Raw genomic sequence first — 21,345 nt, forward strand, 5'->3', positions numbered from 1 at the left:
AACCCAATGCACGCCACATAGCTGTAGCACTCGAATTACTTCTCATTAAACATAATTTGACAATTTGCTCAGATGCGGTGCGTAGCGTCGTCAGGTCAGTGTGAGACCTGCTCCACTGCTCTCTGGGCCAGGCCAATCAATCCGGAAGAGCCGGAAGAGAAGACATGTGTGCTGGATTCACAATCGCGATTGGCCTGTCATCGTCATTAGGAGATGTGAGATGTGTGCTTTGTGCAGTTCAATGTCGGTAAAACTCGAATGCGTCTGCAGAGTTCAGGCAGCCACCCAGTTTGGGCTTTCAGCTTCTTATTAATGGTCTTGTGCAGTAGTTGCCTTTATGCGTTAAATTCAATATACCGACTCTGAATCTGAATCTGAGTCTGAGTCCGAGTCGGAACCAAGAGACTCAGACTGATGCTAAGACTAACAAGCAGTAACTTGTATTTGAAGGCTTTTGGCGTTTAAGTGTTATGGTCAAGGCCGTTGCCAGCATCCGCTGTGTGTCCAGTTCGTTGGTTCATTGATTTCCAATCAGCCTCAGTTCACCTCGGACTCGTACTTCTCATATACTCATATACTCTCCGTACAATACTTACCAGCTTGCCAACAATTGGTGGCTGCGTTTTTCCCCAATGTTCTCCAACTGTTACGCACTAATTGAGTTTTAATGTACACAGGCGAGTGGTACAAAAAGTCCAACCGAAATTACCAAATCAAGAGTAGAGTGCAGAAAAAAGAGCGCACAGAATGTTTTTGCCCAATACTCCAATGGGGCAGCAGACAGCATTTATTCTTTCAGAGTCTATCATCCAATCATTATCATGCAAATTTGGATATCTTGTCAAGTTCAAAAACATTAAAAGCGTATAATGGTACCCAACACAACAAAAAGATATTCCTATTCCCCCCAATCATATCCAAAAGGTGGCTGTCTGTATGCTTTTTTATTTGCATTTCGTGGTGCTGTAGTTTTCCATGTAAAGATGCTTTGAAAATATAATAAAACAAATCAGCTCTAATCGAATAAGTCGTTAAATGAGCCGCATCTGTATCTATAATAAAACACGATGCTGGGGGGCATTGTGGCGAGTTTGTGTCCGAAGTCTTTTGTTTCCGCCATAGGCCAGCGCCGACATTGACTTTGAACGCGATTGAATTCGACACAAAGTGAAAATTCGTATTGAACATGTACGGAAATCGATGGCGAAACAATAAACTGATTGATAAACTGATTGGGCCCGAAAATGCGTATGGAAATAGGTGTTTCGATTCTTGGCGATGACTGGCTTTGATAACGTTTTGGCACGCCTTGAAATGGGTTCAGTCCGGGTATCGTTAACGTAACAAACGCTGCGTAGAATCTTCCTCGAATTGCCAAAAATATTTAGCAATTGAAATGAGCCGCCAGCACAACACCCCCCAAATAAGATTCGGGCACGCGTCGGGCATGCCAACGCGGCGGGCCTGTGGCCTTCGGAATTGCGGAAGCTTAAATGAAGCTCCGTCGAATCCGTCGTATCCGAAACCCAAAATCTGTGAATGAATTGATACAAATTTATGATTTTATGAGCTGCAGTACCAGAGTGGCGTGGGCGTGGAGCTTCACAGCTAAATGAACCTTAAATCTGTGAGGTTTTCACTCCTTTGTCTTCTTTCTTCCGATTGAGCAATTAGCAGTGGGCCCAAATGGGGGGACCTGGTGGCAAATGTCAGGCAGTCATTGGGGCTGGGACGGGTGCGTTGCTTTTGGAGTCTGCCAAGCAATTTCGAGCTACTGTTCATTCACCATGGCTTACTACCATGTGGGTACTCGCACTAAAGCAGACAATGCAGTTTCCACTAGTGACTGCTACTACTGCGAGTGTGCGGAATGACGCGGCTAAAATGTGCATCAAGTGGCCATTGGAAACCTGGCTGCCACTGCTCTTTTCTCGTCAGCCCCACAGACGCTGGCTTCGGGCAGTTTGGGGCCATTTAATTGCACAATCATAAGGCACAATCCCGCACGGGCTCCGGCTCCCAGACTCAGGCCGGCCCACAGATGATAAATCTACTGGATACATTTTAACGATTTGGTTTGGCCAACTGCAAAACATTCTCCAGGCGGCAATCCACTTTGGATATAAAAATAGTTTTATTATAGGAAGAGGCGCTTGTTTTATTATTATAATTATTGATTTGGAATGCATTGTGTTTATCGATTTTAGCGACAATTAACCTGACGGTTGATGTTCTTATCGCAGATCCTAGAACAGGCCCTCAAAAACATGCAATGGCTGAGAATCAGTGCCCAGACACCGCTCCCGCTCCGCTTCGAAGCAACTAAAATCTGATGGAACATGGCGCGCGCAAGCTTGGGTCGGATCGGAGCTAGCAATCGGCTGAGATCGGGCCCCATCCGAGTCCACATTCGAATCGAAGTCTGAATCCGAATCGTTGTCGCCGTCGTCTCTGTCGTCGCTGTTGGTGTTGGTGTTGGTGTTGTTGGCTGTTTGTTGTTGGTGTTGGCTTTTGGTCGGTTTCGTGTCCGTGTATCTGTGTCTGCGGCGCATAGAAGACGGCTTGTAGGGCCCGGATATCGCTTAGTCTGAAAACGGCGCCTCAACAGCAAAGCAGCCAAGTGTTCGCTGGGAAATCGTAAAGCTGGCCGAGATCTGCCGCCTCGTGTTGTGCTCTGTTCTGTGCTCTATTCTCTGTGTTCTGTGTCCAGCAGCGTCGCGCTGATCGCCTGGAATCGAGTGTGAAATATTGTCTCGAAGGATAACAGAAAGAATTCCTCAGTTTAGTGTTTGTTCTTGCGCGTTGTGGCGGAAAGTGAAGTTCATTCCATTCAATATTTCGTAACCGAAAGGCAAGTGCTTAAGAACCGAATAATACTCATCCCGAACAATGGCGAATTGTGTCTAGATTTTATGCTAAATTATGCACACACGTTTAGGGTATAAACAAATTCCTGGCCTGGCCACATGTTTTGTGGCCAGCAACCTGTTAACAATTTGAGACATTTTTGGGGTCATTGCGAAACGAAAAGCGAACCAAAACACCCGGGAACGGACGAATTCAAAAGAAAAATACAGACTAAATATTGTATAAATAAATAACATGACGATGGCCAACAGGCAATAGCCAGCCAGCCCTCAAAAAAAAAAAATAAAAAAATGAGAGATGGAGGAAAAAACGGGCTTACAAAACGAGCTGTAATACTCCGCTGCGCCATGAAGATGCTGCCCCAGCCACAGCAACAGCCAGTGGCATCCCAGCCAGACAGCCAGCCAGCCAGCCAGCCAGCCAGCCAGCCAAGTCAATCACATCACTAATGTGGGGCTCATATGTAAATCGCACAACGATTGATCAATTCTGTACGTTATAGTAGATGAAGCAGATGAAGATAAAATGCAGCAGCAGCAGGCCAATATCGCGTCAGGTTGTGTCTGCGACTGCCACTGCGGATGCTGTTGCATTACCGCATACCACATACCACACGCAGTATACGCGTTCAAGAAAACTGCCCAATTTCACGGGGCATTATGTGTTATGTCACCGTAGATCTCCCTTAGCCCTGAATTTTGCGTTACACTTTTCGTGGCAATTGCGGCCCAAACAGAAATCAGAAGATGTGCTAAACGAAGAGATACACAAACAAAACTCGTACAATGCCTGAAAAACCCCCAAAAAACTTGACGTTTATACTTTGAGAGAAGTTGTGATGTGATAAGAATAGAGCGGAAGTCTGGTATATAACATTGGCACACTGATACACATATCACACTTCCTATACGCGAGACAGTTATCAAGTTACCAATTCTTTAGAGAAATATTTTGGTTATAATTTGGTTGGATTTGCCCTTCGTCAGAGGCAGCGCTGACGTTCACGCATGCGCACAATTTGTTGATTTACGATTTTATTGTTGTTTTCTTGGCACAAACAAAACAGCCAGCCCAGCGGTGACTCTGAGTGACACTCCGGAGAGACCGGAGAGATAGTTAGTCAAGCAAAATTATCTTCATATCACACCCAGCTCTGGTACAGGTGGGAGATCTGGGTACACAAATGGTTACTGCTGCACATCCGTCCGGTAAAAGAAAAACGCGGGCGATGTTTATTGCCTCTTGGGTGACATTTTTTTTGTTTTTTGACATGGCAAATTACATTTTAATATTATGAATCCAATTGGGGTCACATGCGTCGTCGGTCACACCAACAATTAAAGCAGAAACCCATCTAATTCCCACCTGCTTGCTGGGTTTCTCAATGCTTCCTCCGGCCGAGTGGGTTTTAGAGTGACTTATTTGCCCAACCAGACGGCAGCCAGCAGTAAGCAGCCAGCAGCCAGCATCACCCTCAAAGTTTGGCCATAGAAAAAGAGATTTGATAATAATGGCAAGGTAAACAAATCGAGAGGCAGAACAAGGCGATGGCTATGTGGACGATGATGATGTTTCGGTAAGGTGATGTGATGACAATTGCAAATATTGGAGGTCAGATGTCGTACATGGGTATATTTGAATACGAGTACGAATATTCTATATACCCGTAGGCACATATATTGAATATGCATGACTGGTTCAATCTGAGCACCCTTGGGAGGGAACAAATGATTTTTTGTAAAATGCAAGTGCAAAACAAAACAAGCAGCCACAAATAAACAAACAAACAAATATTAACATTATTAATAGTTCTGGTGATTCTAGAGAAAATGTAAGCGTTGATTGTCACAAGATATTTGTTAATTAAAGGCAGTAAAGGCAGTAGTTTACCCCACGTATCGAATTTCCCCGCCCCTCTAATGGATCACAGCTGAAAGTGATTGTAGCGATTGGCTATCGAAGTGCAAGTGATAGGAATTACTTTCAATCGAGTGCTTTGATCGACTAGTTGTTGCCTTAGTCGTAATTTATTCAGACTGCAATATGCGTCAGCCAACGAACTTTGAACCTGTTTTTCGTGTAAGAACCCAGACATATTTGCAACTAATTGCATATTTATAAAGTTTGACAAATTGCTAATATTTAAATAATCCAATAACTGAATGAAGCACTCAGAAAACAAACATTGGCGCTGTGTTCCTATGGCAATGGCTGTGACTGTTTCACGCCTAGCACAACCTGCCAATCGGATTGATCTGCTGTTGTACGAGAATACGGAATCCAGACCTAGACAACCTACATAGTACATACTCGCTCATAGAGTGACCGACTGATTAGGCATATTTCAAATCACAATAATTGACTCAATTACATTTTTATGAAATATATCGCAGTGGAAACTTTACAGATTCCGTTTAATTGGCTGAAGGAATGTCCAGAGCGAGTCACATTCCTGGTGGTATTTCTGCTGCCAGCCGCCACGCGGAAGTTAGTCGCGATTAGTCCGTCAACTTGGTGTTGTCTGTGTGGCTAAATTAGCTAATTTATGAGCCTGCAGCGGCTAACACTCACTCACACCACTAACACTAGTTCAAGGTCAGATCAGAGCAGAGCAGAGCAGAGCTGAAACTAAGGCTAATGCAAAATAGTCGAGGCAACAGCCAACGAATCTGCATAAAATAAAAGTAGAAATCTCTTTGGCGGTCAGTTAATAGGCAGAGATAATACGCCTCTCAGTCTCCGCGCCGAATGTTTGATCGTATCGCAGAGCCACGCCCAGAAGTGAGATGGTGCTGCTGCCTCCTCTAGCTGCTCGAAAATGCAAGAGATCAGCTCTTTGGCTGCTTCGTTTTGTTTCCTCAAAACGTACGACCTTGATAGAGATTTTACAATAATGCGTTGCCGTTGATATTGCCGTTGCGTTAACTTTATTCCATCGATTGATCAGAGACTGCTTGCCGCTACGGCTTCAGGTTCAGGTTTAGTCTTTTGTTTCTCCTCAACATTCCTAGCCATTTCTGATGACGTTCAGGGCTTCCCATGAGACCTCTCGACCATCCAGAACTAAGTGTTCTAGAGGCTGTAAATATAAACAGATTGGGGTTGGGATGGGGATCGGAAACATATTCAGCCTCAAATTGCGCATACGCCACATGTGCTCTACGAACCAAAAATGGTAGGCCAACTTGACGACAGAAAAAAGAACGTGCAAATCTCTTTATACAGCCGCGAGTGCGACGCGTGTCTAGAATTTATCGGCCGACATATAGCCGGGCTGATTATCGCATAATAAACTGGAATGTGACGTCAGGGCTGTGGAGCTCATTTGGGAGTCGAATTCTATTTATTTGTCTTTCCATTATTCCATTATTTCATTTCATATTTACCCTGCCGTTGCCACGCACTCTCGCCTCCCTGACAATCGCTAATTGGAAGGCAAATGGCATCCAACAGAGTCCGACATTGGCGGAGACGCCTCCATTTGCGAAATACTCGCATATTGTGTCAAAGAATATTCAAAACGAGAGCATAGATGAGTAAATACTAGACAAAGGTCATCAGAAACCCAATGGGTGGGAATTCTGAAAGTCAGGATCAAATTCTAAAAACTAATCTGCCAAATAATGGTGACCCAACAGTTCTGACTTTGGATTTTCGGGTTTTTCGGCCACAAAGTCCCAACTAATTTGCATGTGGACATCGAACGTCGATCGAACGGTTTGAAAATCAATAGACAAATAAATATGCAAAATTTTACAGCAATTTCAATTCGCATGTTTTGTTGGGGAAGCGATGGTGATGGCCTCTTGTGATAAAACTTGAATTCTACAACTATTATCTTGATATTTATGACTGCTAACTGGTCATAAAAGAACTTCGCAGATGAAAGTCCCCAAAACCCAAAACCCAAAGTCAAAGTCAAGTTCATGCCTCTTCGCAGCCAATAAATCACGAATTTTGCGGAAACCGGTGGAAGTTTTTAGCGATGATCATACATATATTCTAATATTGTGCTTAGATAATACTTTATTTGAGCATCCAGTGGGTTTCTGCAGTTGAAATTTCATTAGCAGGTTAGTGGAGCAGTCTCCTCATAGATATTTCCACTTAGTATTTAAATTATTTATTAAATAATAATATCTGTGAGGCAAATAAAACCAGTTTATAATCCGGCTGATGCGATTTGCATTTAAATGTAGAATTATATACGTATCCGGTCTATGTTACATATTTAAAGTCGACTTTTTAGTCTCCCGACTAGTATAGATACAGTCACTAGATGGAGGCTCTCCCTAATGGTTAAGAAAAGTATTTGCCTAAATCTGAGAAATGTTGCTCGGCCTCGCCGCAACAACAATTGACAAGAGGCCCTCAAAATAATGCAAACAACTTGGTCGAAATTCTCGTTACCGCAAAATCCAACTGAATGAATGCATTTTGGTGAAGAGCGATGACTGAACAGAAAACGGTAATTCGAGGCGATTGCGCTCACTTGGAGTGCGATTCGGAGTTGGTGATGGCAGGTGGTGCATAATTAATAATTAACAAATAGAGAATCAAATCGAAGCAGAGCATTCCATTTAGTAGGATTTCCCATAGAAGCGAGGCTAGAGGCCAAAAGGCCTACAGGGGTAGAACCAAACTGGGCCAGCTGTCTGGCCAAGATCGGAGATTGAGCAAGCGGATCCAACGCAATGCCAGCCATGGGAAGCCATGCAGCTCCTGGGGTTCAAGCAATTATGGCCAAATAATGATTGATATCAGCGGCAGGTCTAGGAAGTGGCAAGAGAACTTGGTCTGGCTTTGGGCGGGTCTGATCAAGCAGAGACCCACTAACCATAACCATTAACACACAGAGATTGCAGCAGCCGTTGGTTGCATCCCGCAGGTTGGAGAACTGGTTTCCCTTCCTTGAAGACAATGCTATAAAATTAATGATTCATACGTGCCTGACTGGCCCGTCCTTGGGCACTGTCCTGCCGCTGTAGCCGGGCATGGGTGTGGGTATGGGTCTGAGACTAAGGCTGAGGCTGGGTATTTCCCCAGCCTGAACAAAAACTAGCCGAGGAGGGAGAACGACAATTTGGCCAAGTTAACGAAACTAAAGCGTAGCAGCCGTAAAACCAGTTCTCTGCACGTAAACCACATTGCGTCCCTTGGCCGGGGGCCTGCCGTTAAATGCCCTGTAACAATAAATGTACATCATAATCTTGGGAGGCACAAAAGAAGCCAAATTAATTGCTGATGCGGCAGTTCCAGCTCGAAAGAAATTCGAATCAGTAATAATCAAATATGAACATAAACGCAGGGTTTGTCGGATTTCCTTTTTTCCGCTGGTTCAACAGAAGTGCAATATTCGTCGGGTTATTGGCTTCCAGAACTTTTGCGGCGCGTTGCCTGATGATTACATAATTATATCAATTTGAAATTTCGCACTGCCATCATCGTAATCAAGCAAATACATATGTCAGACATATGTATGTATATGTATTTAAGTATATTCCGATCTGCTGGAGCGTGGGCGAGGCCTTGCCTTGGGTAGCATTAGTTTTGTGTGTGCACCGCTAATTAACAGGAACTACGGCTAGTAGCATCTTCTATTGGCTCTCCCCAAGGTCGCCCCAGGTGCTAATTATACTGCATGACCCACTTGACTTACTATCCCCCCAGGCACTGGCTGGATGATTATAATTTCATGATTTATTCTTCACTTATAGTTGGCAAGATGTCGGTCAGACTGAACGAGACGAACACTATTGTTGACCGGATGGTCAACTTCTTTGTGGAGCACGAGGATCTGCGCACAAAGGTGAGTCCTTCAGAGCGGACTAGTGCCTATTTATAGCCGAATTTTCGACACTTTTCACAGAGCTGGTTCCTTTCGAATGCCCCCGGACCACTGTTCACGATCCTGGCTGCCTATTTGTACTTCTGTCTGTATGCCGGTCCCCGGTATATGCGGGATCGCAAGCCCTTCGAGCTGAAGAACACGCTGCTGGTCTACAACGCCGTGCAGGTTCTCTTGAGTTTGGTGCTGTTCTACGAGGGCTATAAGGGCGGCTGGGGAGGACACTACAGCTACAAATGCCAGCCCGTTCCCTATGCCACGGATCCCATCTCCATGAGGGTAAACTATTTATAGAAGAGAGAGTTGTACCTAGAATCTACAATCGATTTTCGAATTTCAGATGGCCGGTGCTGTGTGGCTATACTACATTGCCAAGATCACCGAGCTGCTGGACACCGTGTTCTTTGTTCTGAGGAAGAAACAGCGCCAGATCTCATTCCTGCATCTCTACCATCACTCGCTGATGCCCGTGTGCGCCTTCATTGGAGTGAAGTACTTTGCCGGCGGCCATGGCACTCTCCTGGGCTTCATCAACTCCTTCATCCACATCATCATGTACGCCTACTACCTGCTGTCGGCGATGGGACCCAAGGTGCAGAAGTATCTGTGGTGGAAGAAGTACATCACCATCCTGCAGATTGTGAGTGCCTATTAGAGTGATGGAGCCACGTTCCGGCTGAATCTATAAATCTACTCGTATCTTTCGCAGGTTCAATTCTTGATCATCTTTGTGCACACGCTGCAGATCCAGTTCCAGCCCAACTGCAACTTCCCCAAGTCGATCGCCGCCCTGCTGACCTTCAACGCTGGGCTCTTCACCTACATGTTCAGCTCGTTCTATGTGCACAACTACAAGAAGGAGGCGGCTGCCCAGGCCAAGCTGACGGCGAAAAAGGAGTAGGACTAGGATTAGGAGCTTCTCTAATCTGTATATTTACATTTATCATTTATGGTCCTTATCCCTATCCCTCTGCCTATCCTCTTCCTCTCACCTCTCACCTCCCGCTTGCCCCTTTCCACTTTCGAATCGATCTTCCCTCCTAGTTATAGATTCATAGGTCAAGATGAATATTATTCACACTGTAGTCTGTTGTAAGCTTGTTTCGTAGTATTTCGTTAGTTTGAGGAAAACGGCTCATTTTATATTTGATCGAAACAGTCGCCATTGCACAATGCAATTTCTTAGCGTTCGATGTATTGGGAGTACCCGTACGAGTACTCGTATTGTATGTAGTGTTTCCGTAGAACCAAATATTATAGTTTAGTAGTTTAGCTATTACTTAATGGACTTGGCATGCATTGTTAGTCAAAGACAAAGACAAAACAGGGAACAGGCAAATGGCAAATGGCAAAACTCCTTTCTGAACTTTTGCCTGTCCTCCGACAACACCATGGATGGTCGGTCCTGTCTCTCGCTGTCTTTGGCATGCACATTTTATAAAGAAATGTTATTTTTTGTATATTTTATTTGCAAACAATAAAAAAACAACAACGATTTATATGTTTGAAAATCCTAATCGGGAGATAAGCACTATCAATAGAGATGACTAAGACTGCCACTACTTTGTGTATCTATCTCCTCTATCAGTATACTAATATACTGTATGTATATACTGTATATACTGTACACCATGGAGAAAGGTAAGAAAGCAACTGCAGGCACACTGCATAGTCACTCGGCCAGAGAACAGCGCCCTGATCACATCGAAGTCGGTCGTTCCGGAATCAGCTCGACTAATACTCTCACTGTGTGGCTTATCTCCGTGTACTAATATTTACTGAGAATGATAAAGAGTAAGATAGTGGAGGACAAGCTTGATACGCTTGTCTCGAGCAATGCAGTGCCGATCATCGATCTCGAAAATTGTGGTAGGCGCGCCCCACTTCCGGGAGAACCCATGAGATGCGGCTACAGCTCCATAGTATACAAACAATCTGTGACGGCTCGCGTCGGGCAACAGCTGGACAAGGCTCTTTCCGAGAAGGGGATCGCTCTACTGGTGAATCATGGCATACCCGATGAGAAGGTTGGTTCCTAGCCTAGATTTTTAACACTTCATCTTGATCACTGTTCAAATCCGCTCAGATCAAAGCTGCCTGGGATCAATTCGATCACTTTTTGGACCTGCCAGCTGAGGTACAGGACCGCTACAAACGAAAAGATGGCACAAACTACGGCTATGTCAGTCCCGGGATGGAACGCTTCGATGGGAAGACGCCAGAGCTGCGACACACGTATAATATTTGTAAACTGGACGACAAGAACCTCCTAGCGGAGACACTGCCAAAGTTTGCTAAGACCATCACGGAGCTGGCCCTTGATTTCCATAACTTGTCCCAGTTCATACTGTGGGCAATGCATTCCGGCCTGGGGACGCCTACCAACGACTTCGTTCGCAAGCACTCGGGGCTGCTTTCCGGGGATGATGTCAATATGACGACCCTTCGAATGATCTACTATCCGGCAATAGTGGACGATGAGCCTGGTCAGAGCGAGGGGGCCATTCGCTGCGGTGCCCACGTGGATTATGGCACGTTTACCCTTCTGACTCAGGACTCTGAGGGCGGTTTGGAAGTGCAACTACCTGGAAGCGAAAAATGGGAACGTGTGGGTCATCTGCCCGGAGCTATTCTCATAAATGGCGGGGAGATCTTATCAATCTGGACAAAGCAACGTTATCACGCTTTGGTACTGTCCTACACTTCCATTATCCAATAGCATACTCATACTAATCCTCATTCTTTTTTACAGCCACATCGTGTCATTGTACCTGAGAGCGTACAAATACGCTCTAGAGGAAGACATTCCATTGCCTATTTCTGTCATCCGGATAACTCGACGATGATTTCGCCCGGGGATCTTCTCCCAAATCAAACGGAGTCTGCGGAGGACTCTTCGGACGAGAAGTGAGTCTTACAGTATATGTTTTGAATATCCACAAACTAATATTCGGTTTTGTAACCCCCAGAATCTACAATGCCTATGAGCTGATTCAGAAAAAGTTTTCTGACACCTACGGCCAACGATCGCAAGGAGGCAACGAATCTTAACCAAGAATTTATTCTGATATTCATATAATCATATTATGCCATTCAAATAAAAATTGGATAAATATATTCTTTTTTTTTCGTTTATTTGAATTCATCCTGGAAAAAAGCTGAATACTATAACACTGTCTGCTGGCGATCTATCGATATACACATTGAATTTTCTATCGGATGCGATCGTGCTGCCATTTGCTGCTCTGCTCTTGTCGATTCCGTGATAGAAATTTTTAAAGGGTAGGGTCAAAATGTTACAAAGCTGATAATCCCTACTTAACCTTCTCTTGGATATTGTTCCCATAAAATAAATTAATTTTGTTTCTGTTTTGTAATACAACTTTAGGTACATTTTAGTTTAAATTTCCTAAGCTGAAAAGAATTTTTATTTTAGTAACATAATTAAGGCCATCGATGCGTCTGTAACCAAAGTTAAATTCCATACACAAGACCCTGTTAAATGTTAGAGATCGGAGGAATGTTAACCTTAACCGCCCCAACATTTTCGATTCGACACTTTTTCCCCCGCCGCGCGTCTAATTGTTTGTTGTGTGTTCCCCAAAACATTTCTTTTTGAAAACACTGTTCTTGCAGAGTTTGAGTTAAATATTAAATTCAAATTGGTAACAGCGTGCCAAAAAACGAGCGGAAGTTTTTGGCCTGGTTTTCAGCGTTCTTTCTGTTTCTCTGCACCCGTCCGCGTCGTTCAGGTGTATCTGTGTATCTGCATCTAGGTTAAATTCGCGAGTGTGTTACAAAATGATGGAAAGTGTGCAAAAAAACCACCAGAAAGAGATACAAAAATTGACTAACTAATCCGCGGCCTGGGGTTCGTTCGATGAAAAGCGAAACCTGTGCGAAAAAAGAAAGCGAGTTTCCACTGTAAGCCCCTACAAGATTTAAAAAAGAAAATAAACAAAACTGCGATATAAATCACAATTTCAGCTGAATAGGCGGGTAAAAAATAAATATTGTTTGGTTTTTTTTCGTGTTGCATTGAAAGGCAAGGCGAAATTTCATGCTGTTGCCACCAAATGCTTACTCATGATCGGCGGGGCCTTTCATACAAGCTCGTATTTCCCCCACGAACCACGATCCACGATCCGTATCCCCGACTCAGAGACGCGCAGGGCAGATTCAGACTTTGCCCAGACTTTGCTCTTTGGCTGTGGCTCATCTGGCATTTCCTGAACGACAGCCGACAGCCGACAGCCCGCCTGGCAACAGAAACAGACAGAGGCAGAGACGCTCTACAAAAAAAAAACAGCTGGCCAGCTAAGCCGAGCCAAGGGGTGAAATGCATGAAGGCTCACACCTGAGTCCGTTAAACGAGATCTGCCAGATACATATCATGGCATAAGTGTGCGTGTGTGTGTGTGAGTGTGTCTGGGAGAGTAGTTTGCCAGCCTTTTCATACCCACACAGCAACAGGAGACAGCGTACCTGAGCCACGTTCACGTTAATGGCCATCGCAAATACTGCAAAAGCGAACTGAGACTCAGACTGGTACGGTGCTACCTGTGTTTGAGCACCGAGCTCTTTGGCTGTGGAGATAGTCTCACCTTTCGTTGGCAATGTACTCGCAAGTACTGACGAGTACAGACACACACACAAGTACAAGTGCTAATTTAGTTATCGCAAATTTTGATTTGATTAAATTTTATCTAATTGCGACGCACAAGCAGACAGAGGGACAGAGACAGAGTACAGTGTACAGTGTACAGTGAGTATCCCCCCCACCCCCCCTCACACACACACAATCAGTTGTTGGCTTGGCTTTTTGCAAAATATAATCGTAAACTGACGCAGAATCGTTCAACTGTCAGGTGAGATACGGCATACGGCATACGGCAGCGCGCAGTCGTTGAAGAGAGAGAGCCAAGTCAGTCCGTTGAAGAAGCGCGCCCCGATCGCTACTAAAATTCAATATATCGAATCAATCCGACACGCGCCCTTCCCACTCCCAGTCCCCCGGCCGTTCCGATTTCGGTGGGTGTCTCCCACCAGTTGCCGCCTCTTTTGGCGTCACTAATGCCTGACCGACCGCCAGAATATTCGTTCGATTGAAACAAACAAAAAAAACCCAAACACAAACACACGATCTATTCAAACAAAAACAAAAACAATAAACCCTCGAATGCGTGATTTTAGTATTTGTTTTTATATTCGCCTGAAAACTGAAAATCCACAATCAACCCGATCAGCAAACGAATAATAACCAAAATAATAATCAAGTTCTCTTCGCCTCGCCATTCAGTTCTATTTAGTCAGTCGTCGGCGCTGAAAGTGCACTGTGCTCTCCACTCCTCTCCGGTTGGGGTTGGGGATCGATCGGCTCTGTCTCCAGGGGCTCTCCAGATAAAGTGCTCACCAGAACTGAAACCAAAGAACTCTAGAAGTAGAGGAGCAAGGAAAGCCATACATCTGACAGATACACACTCTCATCGACAACAGCATCACCACCACAAACAAAATGCTGAAGACAAAATCAAGTGACGACAAGCTGGATACGCTCCTGTCGCGCAGCGTAGTGCCGATCATCGATCTGGCACACTGTGGTGAGTACTTCTACATCTTCCCAGGGGCAGATTCTTGTCCATTCGTTGAATACCGCTGTTGAAATGTCCCATAACCGAATGGAGTCACTGAATGCGAAGTGGCCATGAACACGTGAACGTCGAGTGCAACATTCTAGTAAAATTCCACTAATTGTGTGGTATCCCTCTGGACTCAAGGCAGTTCAGAGCTTCATAGCCTTCGTAGCATTCCGGTAATTAACTACAATCTCAGCTACTACTGGTACTGCTGTTGCTGCTGCCGACTGAGTCATCTGTCCACTGTTTTGGGTGACTGTGCGGTGTGCGTGATCCGTCCATGGCTCTCCTCTCCCTTAATTGCAGTGATTAGATTTCGCCGTGTTTCGTGGTGTTTTTGTGGAGTTCAAGCAACGTCGTAGTTAATTGAAAGTAATTATTGACTTGTGCAACTGACACCTGCACCTGGGACCCTTTTGCGAACAGACGAAAAGATGAATAATGCAAATGTGATTTACAAGCTAGCGAGATAGAATCTCTACATATATACATACTTAGGTATTGCCGAAGACTTTACAGTCATCGTCATAGATATGGTACAAAACAAGCTCATATTCGGGGAATGAATAAACATTGATTCCAGGAAACGGATATATTTGTAATTCGTCTGTATTTTTGTTGATTGTCGAGCTTGCAATTCTAGATGAATGGTTCTTGTGATAGAACGGACCAGAAGTACCCCTGTCTCAATCACTATTGACCTTCTATCTCTTTCAAGCACCGAAAAAACATCACAGATCAGAGCCATTGACCCTCAAACAACAATTTAATCATTGTCTCGGTGTGTTTTAAAGTCATCGGAACTTCAATTGGATATTTCTTGTTTTATTTAGTTTTGTTTTGCTTGGCTCCGACTTGAAAAGGTTTTTGAACTACGATACATACACACTCGTATATATGTATGTACATATGTATATGATTATAGAGTGGAGTGGTTTGTGGAATTTTTTCGTTGGTCCCCCAAAATGGAGCGACATGCGAGCAGTGCGGAAACTCAAACAAAACGCATCATCACAGTGCGTGTATTTACATTTATTTGTGTTACGAAACCTGATTTTGTTGAACATTATTGTGCGGTGTTGTGAGACCTGCACTGGAGGCCAGTCGACAAGGGGAGCTGTTTGTTTGCTTGGGTAGTATTTCCCGGCTGGAATTCTCTCAGTGAACAGTTTTGGGGACACTGACGCATTTGGTCAAGTGAATCCCTGGCACGTCATCAGACATCGACTCGGCTACCGCATTGGGCCACTTCCCACTTGACAAATAAATGCCATAAAAACACTACCAAAAAAACCCAACACTGCGAGCATATTAAGTGGCTCTGCAACCGATTGAAACCAGCTTAAACCTGTTGATTCTCGGTCGTTGAAGCTGACGTGCCTGGCGCTTGGTATTGGCTCGTCTCTCTGCTACTGGCCAGACTTCTGCGGGTTTTCTCCTGACCCTATGTTAATGTGATCCACAAAATTCAGAATGAATTGAGTTCTCAGCGGATCTTCGCGGCAGACTTGACAGCTGCCCAAACAGCACGGAAGCCTTCAACCATCATTTTGCGCTTATTTTTCACACTCAACGTTTTGCGGCTCCAAATTGATGCTAAGCTTTATTGATAGGTACAAATATGAGTAGTATTCTGTATTCTGTTTACTGCCTGCCTGCCAGACAAATTACCTTCTTCGATGCCGTTGACTTTTGTATTCTCAATGCCATTAGAATTATTATTTCCATCTGCAAACCATTCTGCCCCATGCAGGGAAAACCACTTTTCCTGGCCCGCAATTCAGTTTGCTATAAATAAATTATAGCCACTGCACGGCCATACTCCTCTGCAAAATTCCGCAACTAAATTGCTGCCATAATAGCCGTATACTATATATGTTTCGATAGCAAATAGGTCTATAAATAATGAATTAAGAATTGCCAGCCAATGAAATTTGGGTTTTTCGCTTGGCGAGCGGTTAAATCTATTTGCAGAACCAATCTTCTTGATGAGTGTTTTCCAATGATACATACGTATGTACCTTGAATGGAACTTATTAGAACCATAGAAGCAATTGAATTACAGACAAAGGGAATGCCTAGAGCACGACTGAAAGTTAATGGCTGGCCATAAATGCATAAAAGCCAATCAATTTTCAACGATTGAATTGTACAATACGTAAACAGAAAAGATGTACCAATACGAGTACCCATGCCAAAAGCATGTGGAAAGCAAACAGAGTCGAGAAATTTCTGTTTTTGTATGTGTAGTGCTCTTTGGCTGCGTTCCACGACTGCGAGTCGAGATGATCTTCAAACGAATTGGCCTCCCCATTGGGGGGAGGGGGGAAACTACTCGTATTCAGTTGCTATTCTACTGACTCAATTAGCTAAATTAGCAACAAGTTAGCACTAACAACTCGTACTACATGTTCATGTACGCGAATGTGGCATCTGTGGCAATTGAAAATGGCAAATTGAAAAGCGACTCGCATCCCAATTGGCGCCTAATTGAATTGCATGCAAACAGAAACCGCACACCAGCAGAAAACAACAAAAACTAAATTATAAAACCTTAAAAATACAACTGGACCGACTTCTAATGAAAACGAAAGGCGATATGTTGTGTCGTCAATTGAATTCATTCAATTCATCGCCCGACTGACCTCCCTGTGCCTCATCATCATCATCATCATTATTCGGAACATCATCTGGGCTCTGACTCTGGGGGGCCTTCAATGCCTCCCATCTGTAAGCGGGCAGTGGAGGGGAAGAGCACTTTCCAGCAATTGCCGCCTGGCGACAGTACACTCGGTGATAAGAACTGGAACGCAACACAACGTAATTGTTATTAACTGTGAAATTCTGATACTGAAATCGCTTATCAGCCTTCCGAGTATGTGAAAGAGTGCGTCATGGGCTGAAAGCTCTAGCTGAAGCTCTAGCTCCAGCTCTAACGTGGGAACCTAAAAATAGATGTCCCATACGCCCTGTGTGTACCCCCCATATGTGGGATATACATGGACATAATTATTTTGCATTCACCGTGCATTCATTCATAGCGATCGAAAGTAGATGGCAGAGGGAAGAGGGCTGTCGAAGGCCTCATAGGGAAGGCTCATGGGGAAAACCCCACAGTTGATATCTTGAAGAGCAGACACTTCCAGATAAAAAAGTGACGAGTATCTTGGGGCGGGCTCTGGCACGGCAGGGTCGCGTGCTGAATGGCGGAATGGACTTCCGCTGCGGTTTTCCTTGCATTTTCTATTTTCTATTTAATTTTCCGCTGCGCACACTGCCATACTGCCACACAGTCGTGGCCATTATCGGCAACGCCATCCGCTCGCATTGAAATTGATTGCATTTACTACCTTTATTGCTTTCTTGCCTTTTTGTGTGGCACGGCAATGAAAGTGTGCCGCCAGCTGTGGGGTCTTTCGGGGCTGGGGGATGATTGTCTAAGGCGATTCGACTGCTGGACGGGACGCTTACGTTGTGTTGGGTAAGCGGCACGTGGATAGCTGCTCAGCCACGCTTCTCAATGGGCAAGCCGTGACATTCAAATCATTTAAAGCATTCGAGTGCCCGAGAGTCGGTTATTTATGGCAGGTGTTCCATATATGTGTGTAGGTGTGCCATAAACACACGGCCATTACCCGTACTTTAAGATTGCCAGCTAGCGGGGGTACTTGTATTTCCAAGAACTCGTAAAACAATTGACGATTAAGTGTAGGTTCCGCTGGCCATTCCCACGCCAGCTAATCGTGCTTATTTTCTCCTTTGTTGTATTTTCCAGGCATTGAGGAGGTGCCTGTCAAGTCTGTGGTCAATCGCGTGGGCCACCAGCTGAAAAAGGCCCTGTCCGAGAAGGGTATGGCTCTGCTGGTCAACCATGGAATATCCGACGAGAAGGTAAGCGACGCGACGCCATCATACATCATCGCTCAGCGAGCTCTAATTATTGTCTGCTTTCAGCTTAAGACTGCCTGGGATCATTTGGATGATTTTGTGGACCTACCGCCAGACGTCAAGCAGCACTACATCCGCACAGATGGCGACAAGCATGGCTATGTGAGTCGCGGCCAGGATCGGTACGCCGGGAAGCCCGGTGCCCCCGAGCTGCGTCACGCATTCAACATTTGCACACTGAATGCCCAGAATCTGCCAGAAGAGCCGCTGCCCGGATTCGCGGACCACATCAGCACACTGGCCACGGACTTCAAGGCGCTGGCCAGCTTCATTCTGCAGTCGCTGGCCGTCTCCCTGGACATTCCGACCACGTTCTTCCTCGAAAAGCACTCACACATGCTGTCCGGCGACCACGACAACATGACCTCCCTGCGAATGCTCTACTACCCCCCGATCGTGGACGACGAGCCCGGCCAGAACGACTCCATCAGGGGGCGCTGCCTCTACAGCTACCAGCGCTGTCTGTCCAACCAGCCGGACTTCCGACCCGAGAACAATCCCCGCGACGAAGCCGAGCTCAATGAGCTGGACGGGCCCAATGGCCAGGTCTTCGAGCACAAGCTTGGAAACGGAGCTGTCATCACCTGCCCACCACATGTGGACTACGGCACGTTTACTCTGCTGGCCCAGGACTCGGAGGGTGGCCTGGAGGTGAAGCTGCCCGGCAGTGAAAAATGGCATCGCGTGGGCCATTTGCCCGGCTCCATTCTGGTCAACTGCGGCCAAATCCTGAACACTTGGACCCAGGATCGCTATCCCGCCTTGGTGAGCCTTGCCCAACCGATCGACTAAATAAATGTTCCCAGCTAATGTGGATTTTGTCCTTTTTTTGAATGCAGCAACACCGCGTCGTTGTGCCTGAACAGGAGTCGGTACGGTCTCGGGGCAGGCACTCTATTGCCCTCTTCTGCCATCCGGATAACATAACCATGATATCGCCCAGCGATCTGCCCAATCCAGATGCCGCCCAGGACGTGTGTCTCAAGCAGCGCAAGAAGTCCTTCAAGGCGGCGAAAGAAAGGTGAGCGATTCGATTCAATTCAAATCAATTTCCTGTACTAATATTATTTTCCCCTGTTTTTCTTTTTTCTGTTTTGCTGCTTGGCTTATCGGGCCGTAAATTTCTCAGAGTCTACAATGCATATCAGTTAATACAAAAAAAGTTTAGAGATACGTATAGCAATAACAATCACTCATAACGAGGGGCACCACACGGCCTCTGCCCCACCTGTCGCATCTCTACCTGAGCAGAAATGAAGATCTTCGTGTGGATGGGTGTAACGAGTAGAGTGAAAAGAATGAAAGAGCACAACACACTTGATGTTTTGAACCTTTTTATTATTATTACTTTATTCCATACGATTGTAATTGCTTCATTTCTTGAATGTACTCGTACACGGGTACTCCACATACAATACATACATACATACATACATATGTACATGCATATCATTTCCCTTTGTATAATAAATATATATATAATATAATATAGTTTCCACTGACAAAACGCTTGTTAACATTTACCCAAGTCGAGAGAGCGCGAGAGAGAGTTTGTCCCTCGGTTCTCCCGCTTGTGACACTTGGAAGGTATCTCAGCTCCGATTCCGAAAATTGACCCACAATCGACAATCGCAGCCACCAACAGATTTGTATATACTCGTATTTTCCACAAATTAATTAACATTCTGACGTTCGTACCTGTTTGCTACCACGTTTCCTCCACGTACAATAATATTTGTATTACATATTTAACGGGCCACAGGGCCACAGAGTTACGTATAATTCTACAAGTTTGCACATTTATTGGTAATTACTTATTGCAATAATGTGGTCTGCCGTTCTCCGGTTTGAATGCCTTCCCACCACATATTGTACACATCAATAATACACACGGATACGAGTATTTCTAACAATTATTTTACCATTATTATTATTGCTCACAATTTGTAATTTCATTACAAAATATTGTAAGCTTTAGCTCAACGTTTCTCTTGGACATTTATTTGATAGCGATTCTGTTTCTGTTTTGGCTTCTTGTTTATTCTTTATTTATTATTTTGTGTGACATCTATTGGCTACACACAAGATACACACGATAGATTTGGGGATACAATCTTCTACACACACAGATCTACATACATACATATATACAATTACAGACACGGTCAAAGCCTAGGTAAATTGTATTTCAAATAGCCGCACTCATTGTCATAAAGGTACAATAAAATGTAGAAACGAAATGAATCAGTCAGTAACGTTAGGATAGAGGCGCTGGAGCAGAGTCATGCACGGTCCACATGAGATATCATATCTCTTCGTTTGGGATGTGCGAAAGTTATCTGGGACTGGATCACGGAATGAGTCGACTAGCAGCTATCATCATTTAGTTATTTAATTTTCTCCTCCAGCGTTTGTTTAATTTATTTATTTATAACCAAAAGTCACATGCCTCCTACCGTCAGTTGACATGCCAATTTGCTGTTCAACTAAATCGTATAGCTACATATTGTTTATGACGCTTTTTGCCGTTCGAAGCAGTTGATTAACCAACTGCCCGACACGTGTGCCGTACACCTGGTGATACCCTAAGATTGCTTCCTATTTTAGGCTCACTTTTTTGTATATTTAATCAATCAGGTACGAGTATACTCGTATGTTTTGTATTTCCTCAACGGATGCAATGCTTTTCTCAGGACAATGCACCTGGAAATCTTTCGGGCTGGCATTTACACGACATCGCAATCAGGCACGTGAGTCAACAACAGTAGCAATGCGGCAATGAAATAATTAAAACTCTTTTGTCTGAGAGTATCCCCCAGTCGTTCTATCCCTGCCCGCCCCTTCGTTTGCTCATTTAACATTAATTTAGCTAACAATATTTGGCTACATTTCGAATGTTATCGGCGTTGCTGACGGCAAACTTATGCCGTGGCGTTCTTCAGTTTAAACAAAAAGCGCCGAAAGTTAAATAAAGCAAATATTGACAAGACTGTCGTACGGGCGGACCGGCAGACGGGCAGACACGGAGGGAAAGGAAAATACTAC

At 44.7% G+C, this 21,345-nt stretch overlaps 3 protein-coding genes across 5 annotated transcripts; all 3 read left to right on the top strand.

Annotated features, from left to right (window-relative positions):
- The first annotated feature begins 2,596 nt into the window (after nt 1-2,596).
- LOC6594866 (elongation of very long chain fatty acids protein AAEL008004) lies at nt 2,597-10,233 on the top strand. The gene is made up of 5 exons (XM_002020069.2): nt 2,597-2,851; nt 8,586-8,677; nt 8,738-8,995; nt 9,057-9,356; nt 9,426-10,233. The coding sequence occupies exons 2-5, from the start codon at nt 8,594-8,596 to the stop codon at nt 9,615-9,617; spliced, it is 834 nt and encodes a 277-aa protein (XP_002020105.1). The 5' UTR covers nt 2,597-2,851; nt 8,586-8,593; the 3' UTR covers nt 9,618-10,233.
- A 170-nt stretch (nt 10,234-10,403) lies between these two features.
- On the top strand, nt 10,404-11,833 carry LOC6594865 (UPF0676 protein C1494.01). The gene is made up of 4 exons (XM_026988478.1): nt 10,404-10,743; nt 10,803-11,405; nt 11,469-11,623; nt 11,686-11,833. The coding sequence occupies exons 1-4, from the start codon at nt 10,501-10,503 to the stop codon at nt 11,765-11,767; spliced, it is 1,083 nt and encodes a 360-aa protein (XP_026844279.1). The 5' UTR covers nt 10,404-10,500; the 3' UTR covers nt 11,768-11,833.
- A 537-nt stretch (nt 11,834-12,370) lies between these two features.
- LOC6594766 (gibberellin 20 oxidase 1) lies at nt 12,371-19,756 on the top strand. 3 transcript variants are annotated; one of them, XM_026990251.1, is made up of 6 exons: nt 12,371-12,640; nt 14,016-14,316; nt 18,128-18,243; nt 18,307-19,065; nt 19,140-19,321; nt 19,430-19,756. In XM_026990251.1, the coding sequence occupies exons 2-6, from the start codon at nt 14,232-14,234 to the stop codon at nt 19,497-19,499; spliced, it is 1,212 nt and encodes a 403-aa protein (XP_026846052.1). In that variant the 5' UTR covers nt 12,371-12,640; nt 14,016-14,231; the 3' UTR covers nt 19,500-19,756. The 3 variants fall into 3 exon arrangements, with proteins under 3 accessions (XP_026846052.1, XP_026846069.1, XP_002020103.1); XM_026990268.1 differs by lacking the exon at nt 12,371-12,640 and adding an exon at nt 13,662-13,747; XM_002020067.2 differs by lacking the exon at nt 12,371-12,640 and having other exon boundaries at nt 13,662-14,316.
- The last annotated feature ends 1,589 nt before the right edge of the window (nt 19,757-21,345 follow it).

Source organism: Drosophila persimilis, unplaced genomic scaffold (genome assembly GCF_003286085.1).
Source record: "Drosophila persimilis strain 14011-0111.01,24,50 unplaced genomic scaffold, DperRS2 tig00000000-arrow-pilon, whole genome shotgun sequence".
Lineage (NCBI taxonomy): Eukaryota > Metazoa > Arthropoda > Insecta > Diptera > Drosophilidae > Drosophila > Drosophila persimilis.